This window comes from Pelobates fuscus, chromosome 1, assembly GCF_036172605.1.
Source record: "Pelobates fuscus isolate aPelFus1 chromosome 1, aPelFus1.pri, whole genome shotgun sequence".
NCBI lineage: Eukaryota > Metazoa > Chordata > Amphibia > Anura > Pelobatidae > Pelobates > Pelobates fuscus.
The window spans coordinates 135,293,325-135,310,831 of NC_086317.1; the positions used below are offsets into that span (position 1 = coordinate 135,293,325).

General features: G+C 41.3%; 1 protein-coding gene across 1 annotated transcript in view; it reads right to left on the reverse strand.

Annotated features, from left to right (window-relative positions):
• Positions 1-17,507, reverse strand: part of RAB44 (RAB44, member RAS oncogene family) — a 143,478-nt gene that overhangs the window by 97,245 nt on the left and 28,726 nt on the right. The window contains exon 3 of the mRNA XM_063450543.1: positions 10,214-10,325. Coding sequence (XP_063306613.1) covers positions 10,214-10,325 — 112 coding nt within the window. The remainder of the gene's footprint in view (positions 1-10,213; positions 10,326-17,507) is intronic.

Genomic DNA, 17,507 nt, shown 5'->3' on the forward strand with positions numbered 1-17,507 from the left:
CATGCTGTTGTTCTCTCTCGCCTTGACTTCTCACCGGTCTTACATGTTCCCAGCTTGCACCGCTGCAATCTATAATGAATGCGGCTGCGAGGCTTATTTTCCTGTCCGGTCGCACCTCCCATGCCTCCACGCTCTGTCAGTCACTGCATTGGCTTCCAGTTAGATATAGGGCCCAATTCAAAATTCTGACACTTGCTTACAAGACCTACGCCTATCCTCTGCCCGGATCCCCACCTCTGATGCTCGCCTTCAAGACTTCTCCAGGGCTGCACCTCTTCTGTGGAACTCCCTTCCCTCCTCAATCCGACTTTCACCCAGCCTCCACTCCTTGAAAAAAGGACGAATAGGGGGCGGACCGAACATCGCGCGTGTTCCTGGCGAAGTGTTCGGGACATCACTAGACAGGTTATTTGCAGATTTTAGGTCTATGCTCACCTGTCGCTTGAAGAACTGTTTGGATGAGCCACTGAAACATACCTTGCTTCAGCCTACTCGGCAGTGCAATCCTCATACCCAGGTTGGAGGTACCTAAAAACGGACCCAACTTTGCCATAGAGAAAAACCTTATAAACACCGGGTACCTGGACACTCTTTGCTGAAAACGCTGTTACAGCCATCTGTGAGCCACCTCTCAATCCCATCTCTGTCTTGGAAATTCTCACCTCTTGAGCCCCTGGCCATCTTGCGGGACAGGGCTGTACCCTCAGAGGGCATCGGCTGAGAAGGGATTAGTATATAGGCTTGTTTACCTGGTGTCTGGTGTCTAGCATCCGCATCTTTCATCTTATGGGACATTTCACCATAGTCATACAACCAAACTAAGCTGCTGATTTATATCACCCGTTTGTGTTATGTTTTTGCACTGTCTACTCTAAACACCAGTTCATACCATGCTATATAATTTCTTGTTTTCTGTTTTGCAAGCACCTTATACTCAACTACGCATTCAAGAATTTAAAATATTTATGTATTATATATTCTATTTGACACTCTTTAATGTTATACAATGACATGCCTTTTTTATATTATATTGGCATTGCATTACTAAAATAAATAAAAATGGTAAATAATAGAATAAATCTATTTAGTTAGCTGGATATAGTTCCTATATAAGGCATGCATCCAGCCAACAAAGTTTCAACCATAAAATAATGTTTTGTGGACCCAGTCCATACTTGAAAATGAAAGAAATCTCAATGTATCCTTCCTGGTAAATTTTTTTAGAAATAAATGCAATGCTCATCTTTATTTATTTGTTTGAGGAAGTGACTAATATTTGAATCTGAAGATCAATGCTAGTGTGTTATATATACTCTACTGCTTCCCATTTAAATCTAGACACACAGTCTACTGGGAAAGGGAAAAGCTAGGGATCCTATAGATAAAAAAACCCTTTGTACTTTCCCAAGCCCAGTAAACAGTCCCGAACGCTATTGGTAACAGTTGCAAGGAACAGGATAGTAAATAATTTAGTCTTTTAAATAGTGTTACATGGTTAAAATGTGTCCCTCTGAAACCCTGATGATGATACTAATGTTGAAAAATGTAAGTTAACTATATTTATGCCAACTATTTTCACTGCAAATTTTGGCTAATTTAAGAAGTGTATTGATGGAACAGTAAACAGTGGTATATTAGAAAGCAAACTATAGAATTTAAAATATGAAACCTGTCCAGTGCTGGTTTTATCGATCACTATGCTTATGCATGTAATCAGTCACAAAAATGTTGATATACACGCAACAAAACAACATAACAAAATAATAAGTGGGGTGAAACAAAATAAAAAAATCTTCTATGTAAAGGAGGTAATACAACCTTAAGAAACAATAAACCAGATATATACAGTTATCTAAAAAGGAAGAAACAAAAACTACATAGGGTAATAGCGTCAGGTATCAATAAACCTGCTTATCATAGATTGCACTCACAGAAACTTGGATATAGATAAGCCCATCAGGTGAAAATCAGCATGGAGGTCTCACTGTATAGGAGGGATATGTGTCCTCCCGGGTGTGGTATGATTCTCTGCTTATAATGGAGAAGGAGAACACAAGATAGTGCAGATTGTATATGTAAAATATAAAATTTATTCAAATTGCACATACAAACACAGCTTAAAAATCAGCATAGCTCTGCATTTGGCGGATCCTGGTGATGTGGATCACTTCAGAAGCTGGTAGATACAGGAGCAGCAATAATAATAAAATCAATTGAAATAAAAGTCCCAAGACAAATAAATCCGGAATCTTTGGATGATGTCCAACGTGTTTCATCTGTCTCTACTTATTCAGGGATATGTATCCCCTTCAGACCATTCATTCTTCAAATAGGGAGCTGAATCTTCTTAACGAGTATTGGTTGTGTTCATGGACTAGCGCCGTGCGTTCCACACTGGAACGCTATTTTGCTTCTTGTTTCCATTAGGGATGTGTATGGGCAAAATATTTGTTTCGGTTCGGCATTCCAAAATTCGGGACTTCGGGACTTTCGAAATTCGGAACTTCGGGACTTCGACACTTTGAGTAAGTGTAGGGTTAGGTTTAGGGTAGGGCTAATCCATCCCTAACCCTAGGGTTAGGAGTAGGGTTAGGTTAGGGGTAGGGTTAGGAGTAGGGTTAGGTTTGCGTGTGGTCCTCCTTATATATTGGGATCAACATCTGCATTGTAGTAAATATACAACGAAAATGGAGGAGCATTGTATACATTTCTTTATGTTGTATTTTTTTTATTGGTATACGTGCCTTCAAAGCTGTTAGTTTTTCATTTTTGATATTTACATGTGGAACGTTTTCCACAACAATAAAAACCTTGTAGATCTAATAGTATCGGGATCTTTTTATTTTCCTTTACCAAGCTGGGAGCTAATATAGTTTTTAAATTATCAGCTTTCCTATAAATGACCGTAGGTCTGTCTGGAATAATTTTGTCTAATATGTCATCTTTTTGTAGTATATGCCAGTGTCTTTTCAAGATTTTTTCTATTTTTTGGCTTGTGAGTTGTATTTAGTTGTAAATGCATATTCATATGTTTTATTGTTTTGCCTATCTTTTTTGTTGTTCTTATTATTCATTAACAAAGATGTCCTAACTAATGAGTCAACATATTCCTCATCTTTTTTCATTTTCTCCAGATCATACCGTTTTTCTAAGTAAGGTTTTTATATAATCAAGGCTTGTTCCTTGAATATACCTTTATCTGAGCAATTCCTTTTTAATTGTGTCATTTGACCTTTCGGTACATTTGAGAGTCATGGTGGATAATGTGAGCTAGTTCGATCAATTGCGGTGTTGCAGTTTTGAAAACAAAGAGCCTACACCACTAATAATAGGGCAGCCTGGAGGTTGTTTTAAATCCTTGTGGATTTTGGGGAGGAAATAAAATATAGCTATTTTGCAATCCACATTATATAAAAAATCAAATTCGTCCCAGCTTGGTAAAGGAAAATAAAAAGATTCCGAGACTATTAGATCGACAAGGTTTTTATTGTTGTTGAAAACGTTCCACATGTAAATATAAAAAAAGAAAAACCAACAGCTTTGAAGGCACGTATACCAATAAAAAATACAACATAAAGATATTTATACAGTGATCCTCCATTTTCGTTGTATATTTACTACAATGCAGATGTGTATCCCAATATATAGGGAGTGTCACATCCTGTTCCTGCTGCGGATCATTTCTGGCGATGGCTTCTGGTATCTAATACTCTTTTAACAATTCTTGTTTAGTTTTTCTTCATTTTTCTGGTTTTCTATTCTATGTCTGGTTTTCTTTATGATGGATTTTCTGGGTTCATTCCTTTATTCCGTTCCTAGAATTCCCAGTCTCTTGGATTCCTATAAATGATTGTTTTTTGTTCCCACACCCGTTCCTTTGCCATTAATCCTTTTTGTTTCAGTATGGTCCTGCAGGCAGTGGATTCATTTCCTCTGCTCATTCCTTTGCAGGTAAGTGCAGTGTGTTTTATTATTGTTTATTTAGTAATACATATCTAGGCAGTTAGGACCCACCATAATTGGAGTACTTTGGCGCAGTGGTGGGCTGCATACATCTTGGCCATTTATGTATGTCTACATTTCCAATGTTTATTACACATATTAGTAGTTAGTTATGTCTCCTCTTGTTTTGCCTTGCCTGGTATCTCTTGTCTTGTTTTATTTTGTCTTCCCAGTTCATGTACAGTCCTGTCCCGTCCATGCCTTGTTCTGGTTTCCCTCATGTCTTGTGTACATGTTCTGGACTCTGCTTTCTGTCCTTCTCCGTTTCTGGAATCCGCAAAAAAGCTTCATCAGGGCCCTGGTATGTGGCTGCACAAACCCTGGTGCTCAACACCAGGGGGCATGTGGTTACCCTGCACTAGGCCCTGATTGTTCCCTTCCACAAGGTTGACTCTTATCATCAGCTGGCACACAGGAATCCTGGTCTCCGTACCGTCACCCGTTACAGGGAGGACCACACGCAAATTACATACGACGCTGGCGGAACACTTTTATAACATTAAAAAAAATGTGTTCCAAAACATAGCAATGCATGTCCTCATTTTACTTGGGACAACTTCACAGCTATTGGTATTGATCGAGAAGAAAAACATTGGAGAGGTGGAAATAGACAAATAGAATTGAATTGAAAAGAGACTCAATGGATATATAGTTTAAACACACTTAAAAAAGGTTTGAATCAAGACATAGACCTGACAGGACTGGTCTAAAAACATATCTGGGTCTGTAAAATCTTTGTCCTTAACTCCTCCTTTTCTTTCTATATAGAGGTGTATATATAACTCTCTTTTCTCTCATACGGAGACGTTTAAATTTAATATTCACACTTTATTTCCTATACAAATGCCTTATGTAAAAGAAGAATTTTTTTATATGTATAGTTTTGCGGGTGTAAAAATAGCCCAATACATGCAATACATACAAAATCCGATAGGTACATTCTACCACAAAGTTGACCATAAGTATTAACCCTACCCACTCCGCTAGAGTTTAGTAAAACATCTTTTCCTTTACGTGAAATTCATGTGACACCCTCGATTACAGAAGATCAACATATAGCTATATCTTCATCGGAGAACAATCATCCTACAACAGATTTATTCTACCTCGGTTTCGTTCTTATATTATTGTTATGGTAAGAGTACTAACGTGGTTAAATTCTATCATCGATTTATGTCGAACAGTAAACAATGGGCAGGATCAAAAACCAAAAAGAGAAAAGAAAGTAAAAAGAAGAATAATGGGGCTCACAATATCCATACATTAAATTCTTGTGTCAGAAGGACCAAACTGTATATCTTAGTCCATACTTCTGTTTTAGCCTGGCTTTGGAACACATCCTTAGCCATGGGCTCAAATAGGCCCCTCATCACATGTAGCCCTTCAACCTGAGTTCTATCCAATATCATTGACATATAGATCTAGATGCCTCAAAACACTTTAATCTCTTGGATCAAAGTCCGAGGAGGCATCATCGAATTTACGGGAGGCATCAGGGTTATTAAGTATCACTCCTGATCCCACCTCGAGTTGTTTTATCAGTTGGGTTTTAAGTTGGTTCTTTGTTGGGATTCTGGTTTGTTTCCAGCTCTTTGCAATTAAGATCTTAGAAGCCTATGGATTATCAGGATTTCGGCTTTTGTACTGTACTTATTCCCGAACAGGTAAAGTAGCGCTATTTCGGGTTTTTGTTCCAATGACAAACCTCCCAAATTATTTATTAAGTCAAAGGTTACAACCCATAATGGGTTGATTCTGAGGCAATTCCACCATATGTGAAACATCAAGCCTTCATTATGGAAATGTAGCGGTACTTACCCTTTCCAGGGGCCGGCCGGGGTCCTCTGTTCGAGCCGCGTGCGGTCCTGCTGCTGCACGAGCCGCGCGCGGCTCATCCGAAGGCAGGAATGTCTGTATGTCTGTCGGTATGTATGTCTGTATGTATGTATGTCTGTCTGTATGTCTGTCTTTCTGTATGTATGTCTGTATGTATGTCTGTATGTATGTATGCATGTCTTTCTCTGTATGTCTGTCTGTATGTATGTCTGTCTGTATGTCTCTGTATGTCTGCCTGCCTGTCTGTATGTATGTATGTCTGTATGTATGTTTGTCTGTCTGTATGTCTGTATGTATGTATGTATGTATGTCTGTCTGTCTGTATGTATGTCTGTATGTGTGTATGTCTGTCTGTATGTCTCTGTATGTCTGCCTGCCTGTCTGTATGTATGTATGTCTGTATGTATGGCTGTCTGTCTGTATGTCTGTATGTATGTATGTCTGTCTGTATGTATGTATGTATGTATGTATGTCTGTCTGTATGTATGTATGTATGTATGTGTGTATGTCTGTCTGTATGTCTCTGAATGTATGTCTGTATGTATGTATGTCTGTATGTATGTATGTCTGTATGTATGTATGTCTGTCTGTATGTCTGTCTGTATATCTCGGTATGTATGTATGTCTGTATGTGTGTCTGCCTGTCTGTATGTATGTATGTATGTATGTATGTCTGTCTGTATGTATGTCTGTCTGTATGTATGTCTGTCTGTATGTATATCTGAATGTGTGTATAGATGTCAGTGTCTGTATGCCAGTATGAATGTATGTATGCCTATCTTTAAGTCATTATGAATGTATGTATGTGTGTATGTCTGTATGTCCTTATGCATGTGTGTCTGTATGTATGTTAGTATGTGTCTGTCTGTCACTATGTATGCATGTGTGTCTGTATATGTGTATGTCTCAGTATGTGTGTGTGTCAGTGTGTATGTCTGTTTCAGTATGTGTGTCTGTTAGTATGTATCAGTGTGTGTGTGTGTGTGTGTGTATCTGCGTCCTTTTGTATCAGTGAATGTGACCCTAAGCTCAGTTAGGGGCCCAAAAATTTCTGGTGGCGGCCCTGGTCACATTCACGTTTGCCCCTGAGGACGGTGTATTATCACACTGAAATGCGCGTTGTTTTTTTTTCATGGGTCCCTCCGTTATGGAGCACCTTGTCACTATGCACGCACTTTTTTCACTTTATTTATTTTAAGTATATATATATATTTTTTTTTTCTTTAGTACTTAGACAGCGATTGAAACTTGAGGGATTTACCCTAGACAGAGTATAAGCATAGAACACCCATGAAGGAATATACAGGATATTTAGAATCTAGAGACTAGGGACAGGGCCAGACTTAGGCCTTTGGGCACCCTTCCCGCCCCCTGTTCCCCCATTCCCCCTCTTTCCACACACCCTGTCACACACACACACATGCAGACAGCCACACCAGACAGCCACACGCACACACAGACATAGAAACATAGAATGTGACGGCAGATAAGAACACACAAACACACGCAGACAGCCACACACAAACACACAGACAGACAGCCACACACAAACACACGCAGACAGCCACACACAAACACACAGGCAGACAGCCACACACAGACAGCCACACACACACACACAGGCAGACATAAAAACATAGAATGTGACGGCAAATAAGATCCATTCGGCCCATCTAGTCTGCCCAGACAGTCACACATAGGCAGTCACACACACACACATAGGTAGTCACACACATACACATACACACACACACACAGGCAGGCAGGCACACACACACAGGCAGATAGTCTCACACACAGGCAGATAGTCTCACATACAGGCAGACAGTCATACACACAGGCAGACAGTCATACACACAGACACAGTCATACACACAGACACACAGACAGTTACACACACAGGCAGACAATCATACACGCAGGCAGACAGTCAAACACAGACAGTCACACACACAGGCAGACAGCCACACACACACAGGCAGACAGTCAAACACACAGTCACACACACAGGCAGACAATCACACATAGTTACCTCTGTTCCTTGTGGAGGCCGACAGACAGTGCAGCTCCTGGATTCTGGTTGCTGGGGGAAGCAGGGACTCCTTCCTGCTTCCCCTGCAGCAGTTACACTGCACTTTTAGCTCCGCTCCTGCCGCAGGTAACCCCCGCCCCGCCGCCAATTTTTATTTTAATCCTGGCCGGCCATGTAGCTGTGTCGGATGCACAGCGCCCCCTGCTTCATGGCGCCCTGTGCACACCTCACCCACCCATAAGGTCGGCCCTGACTAGGGACACCTTTACCAGATACCTCTAGTATTTATAGAGAGGTGAAGTCATTTGTATATATCCCTATCACCTATCTCCTTGTATATATACCCTTCACTTTATATATTTCTTCCTGTGCTTATTTCTCACTGTTTAGCATATTGCTCACTATTCCTTTGTGTTTTGACTTTTGCCTCTGTATGATTACACTAGGCTCTGTTGTAGCCAGTGTTATATACATTTCCATGAGAGCTTACAAACACAAAGGTGGAGATTGCTACTTTTTCTGTTAGTTCTCATATCGTTACATTTGTATCCTGTGGAGTTAATGTAGCATGCTTAATTACCAATTATTAACTAGTGAGCATATCACTCGGTATTTAGACAGCTATTTGAGAACTTAAGGGATTTTTTTTTTCCTAAACTGAATTAAAGCATAGAATATCCATGAAGGTGTTTGCATGAGACTGAAGGTTTAGAGACTAGGGATATCCTTCCCACAGACCTCTGGTAAACCTATCGAGGTGGATTTAATTGGTTATATCTCTATTACTTATCTCTCTGAGGGGCTTAAACACATAAAGGGGGAAATTGCTACCTCTTCAGTTAGTTCTCGTACTGCCAATCCATACCCGTTTGGAACTAGTGTGGTATGCTTTATTATTGACTATCTATTATGAGCATCTCACTCAGGGCTGTTCCCCCTCATATCAGGCTACACTGTTTAATTTGTCCTAATACTTTTTAGAGTTGCTAATAAAGTTCTTTCGTTATTTATTATTATTTCCTCCTTTAGGATCTTATTGGAGTGGATGGGAAATTTAACCTTGTGGTCACTTTCTGTGTCCTTTTGTATCAGTGAATGTGACCCTGAGCTCAGTTAGGGGCCCAAAAATTTCCTGTGGCGGCCCTGGTCACATTCACGTTTGCCCCTGGGGACGGTGTATTATTACGCTAAAAATGCGCGTTGGTTTTTTTTCATGGGTCCCTCCGTTATGGAGCACCTTATCACTATGCACGCACTTTTTCACTTTATTTATTTTAAGTATTTTTTTTTTTTTTGTATTTTTTTTTTGTCTTTAGTACCTAGACAGCGATTGAAACTTGAGGGATTTACCCTAGACGGAGTATAAGCATAGAACACCCATGAAGGAGTATACAGGAGATTTAGAATCTAGAGACTAGGGACAGGGCCAGACTTTGTATTCAGTAGGGTTATCCCCTACTTTTCCAGTCTAGGTGACCTTTTTTGTGGGTAAGGTACGGGACGAGGGTGTTAAACTAAACCCCTATCCTTGACCGCTCCCCTTCTTTTCTTTCTTTATTGATACCTGACGCTATTACCCTATGTAGTTTTTGTTTCTTCCTTTTTAGATATCTGGATATATCTAGTTTATTGTTTCTTAGGGTTGTATTACCTCCTTTACAGGGGAGATTTTTTTTTTGTTTCACCCCACTTATTATTTTGTTCATTTATTGCTTGGTGTATAGGGGGCACACTGTTTTAAGTGTAGGTGCCCATATAGCATTGTTAGTCGTTATATATTCTTGTTCTTTGTTTATACACGCAACAAAAGACTGAAAACATTTAAAAGGAACAAAAGGGTGATTCTTTTTATTCATTCTTTATAATTCTATTGAATTGGGCAGCGACGGCTCATTCATAGGAGCACTTGGAGCAGTACCTCACCAGATTCTTGTTAATACTAAAAGAGAAATATTTATATTGTCAAATGTATAAAAGTGTAGACTACTGGCATTTATTTCCCTGGGAGGGAAGGAAGGGGGCGCTAACATGAACATTTTTATTAAAATGTAATGCTCTGGTTTATTTTAAATGCCTATTAAATATTTAGCAAGCAATATCAAAATTCAGTTCATGAGGAGCACAGGTTTGTATTCCTTTTGCTATAGTGTTCCTTTAATGATAAATCCTATTTTTGTTGTTTATGTATGTTAAGATGTTTAAGGATTTAATAAAGTAGCCTTTTAAGTATTCTGATTGGAGTGTAAAATGCATTTAAATAACGAAAAGCACTAAATGAATTGACCTATAAAGTAAATATGTCAGTCAATAATGTTTAAAATTCAGTGTCACAGTTTTACATACTCAGTCCTGATGCAAGCTCTTCATAAGTTAGGTAATCATTTCCTTCGCTGTTCAGGTCATCAAATAGAAGCTCTAACTCCTCCACACTGCAGAATAAAATACTGCTCACTCTCTGAAATAAAAAACAAAACATATATTATTAATAATTTCAATCCTGTAACACACACACACATTTGTATATACATATACACCCTGATCCAAATTATTATGCAAATTCTATTTAAGTGTCACAAAGATTAAATATTTAGTTTTTCAGTTTAACTCATGGATGGCATTGTGTCTCAGGGCTATTTTGATCACTGAAAACAATCTCGGACACCTGTGATAATTAGATTGCCAGGTGAGCCCAATTTAAGTAAAAACTACTAAAGGAGGGTGTTCCACATTATTAAGCAGATCACCATTTTCATGCAATATGGGGAAGAAAAAGGATCTCTCTGCTGCCGAAAAGAGTGAAATAGTTCAATGCCTTGGACGAGGTATGAAAACATTAGATATTTCACGAAAACTTGGCTGATTCAGAGCACAGACGGGTTCGTGCAGATAAAGGCACATTGAGGAAGATTTCTGCCAGATCCATGCATCGGATCAAGAGAGCAGCTGCTAAAATACCATAACATAGCAGCAAACAGATATTTGAAGTTGCTGTTGCCTCTGGAGTCCCACGGACATCAAGGTGTAGAGTCCTCCAGAGTCTTGCAACTGTGCATAAACCTTCTATTCGGCCACCACTAACCAATGCTCACAAGCAGAAACGGCTGCATTGGGCAGAAAAATACATGAAGACTAATTTTCAAACAGTCCTGTTCACTGATGAGTGCCGTGCAACCCTGGATGGTCCAGATGGATGGAGTAGTGGATGGTTGGTGGACGGCCACCTTGTTCCAACAAGGCTGCAACGTCAGCAAGGCGGTGGTGGAGTCATGTTTTGGGCTGGAATCATGGGAAGAGAGCTGGTCGGCCCCTTTAGGGTCCCCGGAGGTGTAAAGATGACCTCTGCAAAGTATGTGGAGTGTAATGCCTTAACTACGGTATCCTCTTACTTCCTGGTTCCACGGAGTCTAGCCACACCCCTCTATGACACGGTCTGCCTATTTAATCTGACTGCACCAGCTGATCAGGGCTGGATTATTGAACTACGTTCCTTACTCACAACCAGGCTACAACTTCGTTGTGAAAGCCTCTGCTACCAAACCGGACTGAAAGACTCTGCAAAGTTCCCTTCACCTCTCCTCATCCAAGACTAAAGATTAAACAATCTTCATACGCCTCTGAGGATATCTCGGGAACCAGTGTTCTATGTGCAGGAAGCTAAGTAAAACCAATGTGATAAGAGTTGCATCTAAAAGCTGTTATTACCTGTCTCCAAAAGTCCTTCGGTAAAAACAATCCTGTTACAGCTAAACTCAACTCATACTTCATATCAGTTATCTGCATCTGGCTTGCTTAAGTTAAAGTATGGAACAGCTATTGTAATTACTTCTCACCTAAACCGTTAACTCTATTAAGAGACTCTTTATTGATTCAGTGTCTGCAATTTTCTATCGTTTACTCCTTAAAGCTACAGTGCCTGTAATTGTGGACTTCAGTTATCATTTACTACTTAAAGCTACAGTGCCTGTAACTGTGGACTTCAGTTATCATTTACTACTTAAGCTACAGTGCCTGTAATTTGGAATTAAAGTTTTTACCTTTTACTTTCTTTAATAAATATTCAACTATACGAAATCTGCAGTTGTGTTCCTTCATAACAAATGTTTAAACGTGACAGAAGTCAATAGCACCCTGAGGTTGCTCATTAGAGAGGGGGTACTGTAATGCCTTAACTACGGTATCCTCTTACTTCCTGGTTCCACGGAGTCTAGCCACACCCCTCTATGACACGGTCTGCCTATTTAATCTGACTGCACCAGCTGATCAGGGCTGGATTATTGAACTACGTTCCTTACTCACAACCAGGCTACAACTTCGTTGTGAAAGCCTCTGCTACCAAACCGGACTGAAAGACTCTGCAAAGTTCCCTTCACCTCTCCTCATCCAAGACTAAAGATTAAACAATCTTCATACGCCTCTGAGGATATCTCGGGAACCAGTGTTCTATGTGCAGGAAGCTAAGTAAAACCAATGTGATAAGAGTTGCATCTAAAAGCTGTTATTACCTGTCTCCAAAAGTCCTTCGGTAAAAACAATCCTGTTACAGCTAAACTCAACTCATACTTCATATCAGTTATCTGCATCTGGCTTGCTTAAGTTAAAGTATGGAACAGCTATTGTAATTACTTCTCACCTAAACCGTTAACTCTATTAAGAGACTCTTTATTGATTCAGTGTCTGCAATTTTCTATCGTTTACTCCTTAAAGCTACAGTGCCTGTAATTGTGGACTTCAGTTATCATTTACTACTTAAAGCTACAGTGCCTGTAACTGTGGACTTCAGTTATCATTTACTACTTAAGCTACAGTGCCTGTAATTTGGAATTAAAGTTTTTACCTTTTACTTTCTTTAATAAATATTCAACTATACGAAATCTGCAGTTGTGTTCCTTCATAACAAATGTTTAAACGTGACATGGAGTTTCTGACTGACTACTTTCTTCCCTGTTACAGAAGGAAGAACTATGCTTTCCGTAATAAAATCATCTTCATGCATGACAATGCACCATCTCATTCTGCAAAGAATACCTCTGTATCAATGGATGCTATGGGGATAAAAGGAGAGAAAGTCATGGTGTGGCCTCCATCCTCCCCTGACCTCAATCCTATTGAGAACCTTTGGAGCATCCTCAAGCAAAATATCTATGAGGGTGGGAGGCAGTTTACATCCAAACAGCAGCTCTGGGAGGCTATTCTGACATCTTGCAAACAAATTCAAGCAGAAACTGTCCAAAAACTCACAAGTTCAATGGATGCAAGACTTGTGAAGCTGCTATCAAATAAGGGGGCCTATGTTAAAATGTAACGTGACCTGTTAAAATGTTTAAAAAGTTAAAATGTTGGTATAAGTTTGATTGAAATAGCATTTGATTTCAGTAAATTTGCTGCAAATACAACAAATGACAATTTTCAGTTCTATACAACCTATAAAGTGTTTTGAAACTTACTGTGCGTAATAATTTGGAACAGTGCATTGTAAGTTTTTTATGTTTAAAAAAAGTACTGTTATCATTAGGAGGTTTGTTCAATAAAATTTGGATTGTACTCTTAACAGTTGATAACATGAAAATTATGCTGACTGTTATTTACATAAATTATTTAGGTAAATTAGAAAAATATCATTTGCATAATAATTTGAAACAGGGTGTATATATATATATACACTAATATACTATATACCAGGGGTAGGCAACCTACGGCACTAGTGCCATGCACGGCACTCAAGGTGTCTTTGCACGGCACTCAAGGCTGCTAGAGCCAAACAGGCTCTGGCCTATCAGGAGTCCCAGTAAAACTTCAGATATCTGCTAATCCGAAAAGGTGGTGAAGGACAATCCTCAATGTATGCATTGCAGGACGTAGAGGAAGTGATCTTAGATCACTTCCTCCCAGCACTTATGAATGAGAATCCACACAGTAGTAGAGCAGCACGCAGTTGCAGCTCCTGTCTTTGACATGTACCTGGCCGGCCTGGTCCCCACTGGAACCCAGGGAAGTCACCCATACTGCTAGATATACACAGAAATGCAGAATAACCCTTCCCACCATACAAATAATACGGACAGCCCACACACAAACATACACACAATCTGAACAAACGCAACACCACTAACAATCCACATACATGCACACAACCCCACATGCAGCCTCTCACATGCAATACCCCAAACAGCCCCCACACACTACCAAACACACAATGTGACATATCCATCCACACACAATTCCACAAGCAGCCCCCATACACAGCTTACATTCATATGTATCATACACAATACCATAAACTACTCATGAACATATACAATATAACAGCTCATATACGCAGGGCCGTCTTTAACGCGGGGCAAATGGGGCAGCTGCATGGGGCGCTGGCCTCAACTATTTCTCACCCCCCGGCCGGTAATCCGCACACTAAGGAGGCCCACCGGCTGGCCCATGCACAAAGGGCCACCCGGTGGGCTTCTGTCAGCAGGGGTCTGGTCGCGTCTTGAGGCGCTTTAACAGCGCGAGTGGACCCCTTGATTTTCGGCAGCAGGCTGGGAGGAAGGGACGGCCGTGCATCACTTCCTCCCACAAAGAGAGGAGCGCGCGGGAAAGAAGAGTAGGCAGAGTGGAGGGGGGCTGGCCAAGAGAGCCAGACCCCCAACTCCCAACACCTTCAGCCACCAGCAGGAAAGGTAGGAAACTGGAGGGTGGGTTTTAAAGTGTACATTTTGTGTGTGTTAGAATGCTTGTGTGTGTGTGTGTCAGTATATCTATCTGTGGGTGTGTCAGTATTTGTATGTCTGTGTGTCTGTGTCTGTCAGTGTGTGTGTCAGTATATCAGTGTGTGTGTGTGTCAGTATATCGGTGTGTGTGTGTCAGTATATTGGGGTGTGTGTGTGTCAGTATGTCGGTGTGTGTGTGTGTCAGTATATCGGTGTGTGTGTGTCAGTATATCTTTGTGTGTGTGTGTCAGCATGTCTGTGTGTGTGTGTGTCAGCATGTCTGTGTGTGTCAGCGTTGGGGTGGAGGACGTGATTGCACGCCTGGGGAGGAGGGAGGGGGGACAGGGTCCAGGGGGCCCCAAGCAAATGCTTTGCCCAGGGTCCAGTCAATATTAAAGACGACCCTGCATATACGCACATATACAATGATACAAAGCAATTACAGTAAAAATAACACAAGCAGAAAACGGCAGCATACACACCTCAATTTAAAAAAAACAATAGGACCGCACGCTACAGGACATCACAATCCTATATCGTCACGGTGCTGCTAAAAGGTTGCCTGCCCCTGCTATATACTACTGTTGGGCCACTCACCAGGGGGGTGCCATGACCAGGGCTGGTCTTAGGATGTGTGAGCTGTGTGACTGGCACAGCTCACACACGCAGGGGCAGCAGAACTTGAAAAACGGCCACACATGAGAAAAGTGGGGGTGGAGCTCATCGGCAGTGGGGAAGGGTCAAACTGGCTGCGGGGGAGGAGCTAAACACAGCCTCTACCCACTGCTGTTACTGCTGCACTTCAAGGGGAAGCAGGAATGAGTCCCTGCTTCCCCAACTTACAGACTCCAGGGACTTTAGTGAATCCAGTCTTCCTTTAGCCCATACTGTCTGTAAGTAAGAGAGAGAGAGTGTGTGTTGGCTGTATGCCTGTGACACTATGTGTGAGTGTGACTGCCTGTGGCTGTGTGTGTGTGTGTGTGTATGACTGTCTCTGCTGGTGACTGTGTGTGTGTGTGTGTGTGTGTGTGTGTGTGTGTGTGACTGTCTGCGTGTGTGACTGTCTGCCTGTAACTGTGTGTGTGTGTATGTGTGTGTGTGTGTGTTAGAGCTATGTCTGTGACTGCTTGCCTGTAACTGTCGGTGTCTGTGTGACTGTCTGCCTGTAACTGTCTGTGTGTGTGTGTGTGTGTGTGTGTGTGTGTGACTGCCTGTAACTGTGTGTGTGTGTGTGTGTGTGTGACTGTCTGCCTGAAACTGTGTGTTTGACTGTCTGCCAAACATGTGACTGTGTGTGATTGTCTGTCTGTGACAATCTTCCTCTGACTGGAGCTATGTGTGTGACTGCTTGCCTGTAACTGTCTGTGTCTGTGTGACTGTCTGCCTGTAACTGTGTGTGTGTGTGTGTGTGTCTGTCTGCCTGCCTGTATCTGTGTGTGTGTGTCTGTCTGCCTGTCTGCCTGTAACTGTGTGTGTGACTGTCTGTTGAAACTGTGTGTGTGTGTGTGTGTCTGTCTGTCTGTGACTGTCTATCTGTGACTGTCTTCCTCTGACTGTGTGTGTGTGTGTGTGTGTGTGTGTTTGTCTGTCTGTCTGCCTGTAACTGTGTTTATTTGTTTGTATGTGTGTGTGTGTCTGTATGCCTGTGATTGTGTGTGTATGTGTGACTGCCTGTCTGTAACTATGTGTGTGTGACAAACATATAAAGGAATCCAGGAGACTGGGAATTCCAGGAACGGATTAAAGAAATGAACCCAGAAAACCAGCATAAAGAAAACCAGACACAGAATAGAAAACCAGAAAAACCAAGAAAAACTAAACAAGAATTGTTAAAAGAGTACTGGATACCAGAAACCATGGTCAGACATCAGAACAGGTCCTGACAAGTATACAGTGTTGATTGAAACATTGATTTTTGCGTGGTCTCACCATGTGATCGAGCCATATAAGCAGTAGGTTGCTAGGTGTAAGCGGTCACATGCGAGGAATACCATGTCTAGTCTTTAATAGGTATTTTTCGTCATCGAATAGAAGGAGTCTATGGAGTGGGGATGCAGTGTCCTCCAACAGTCAAATAGTCGGGATTGGTCAAGGAGTTGGGTGACTCGTTTGCAGGCAGATGTTTGGTAATGCGTTGAGGTGGAAATAGTGTCAAGAGTGGTGACGAGAGATATGTTTAGGTCCCCTCCTAATATTAGCATTCCTTCTATGAATAATTCAATGGTGTACGTATTTCTTGAGGGCTTAACGCTGGTGTCTATTAGGGAGGTAGAGGTTTGCATTCAAATATGGCCATGGTTTGGCCAATCTGGCCTTTGACCAGGAGTAATCTACCGACCTTAATCGGTCTTGAGGTTATTGTATGTGAAGGGAGTGTATGCTGATATGATATAGCCCCCAAACGTTAAGGGTGATTACTCGTAGGGTAGCCATAATAATATACGAGTGTTTGTGGCTATTCCCTGTAAAGGGCAGCTAATGTCCAAGTGTGTCAGGTATGGGAGAGGAGGTTGGTTACAATGTACACAAAAGAAAACAATGATCAGCAAACTTATATACAAAGAAAGAAACCATAACCGTAACTTAGTATGTACGTGTCTCCGGAGACTGGAGATAGAGGTGGCACAGGTGCTAAACCCCTATCGCCAATCTATAGAGAACCCACTGGTGTCTGACCCAAGACGGGCTATTACCGTCTGGGGACCTTTAGGGCACCATGGGACAGGTCGAAATTACCTATAACAATTTTGAGAATAATATGCATTAATAGGGGGTGGTGGTGGAGGATGGGCAACTGAGCAACCAGATGGCAACCAGCGATGCTCTGGCTAGGAAAGGATGTATCGCAGTGGTTGTCATCCGCTGTGTGTGTACAAATCCATATAAACAGTATTAAACATTTTGATTTGATTTGAATGGGCACTCTTTAGGCCCGA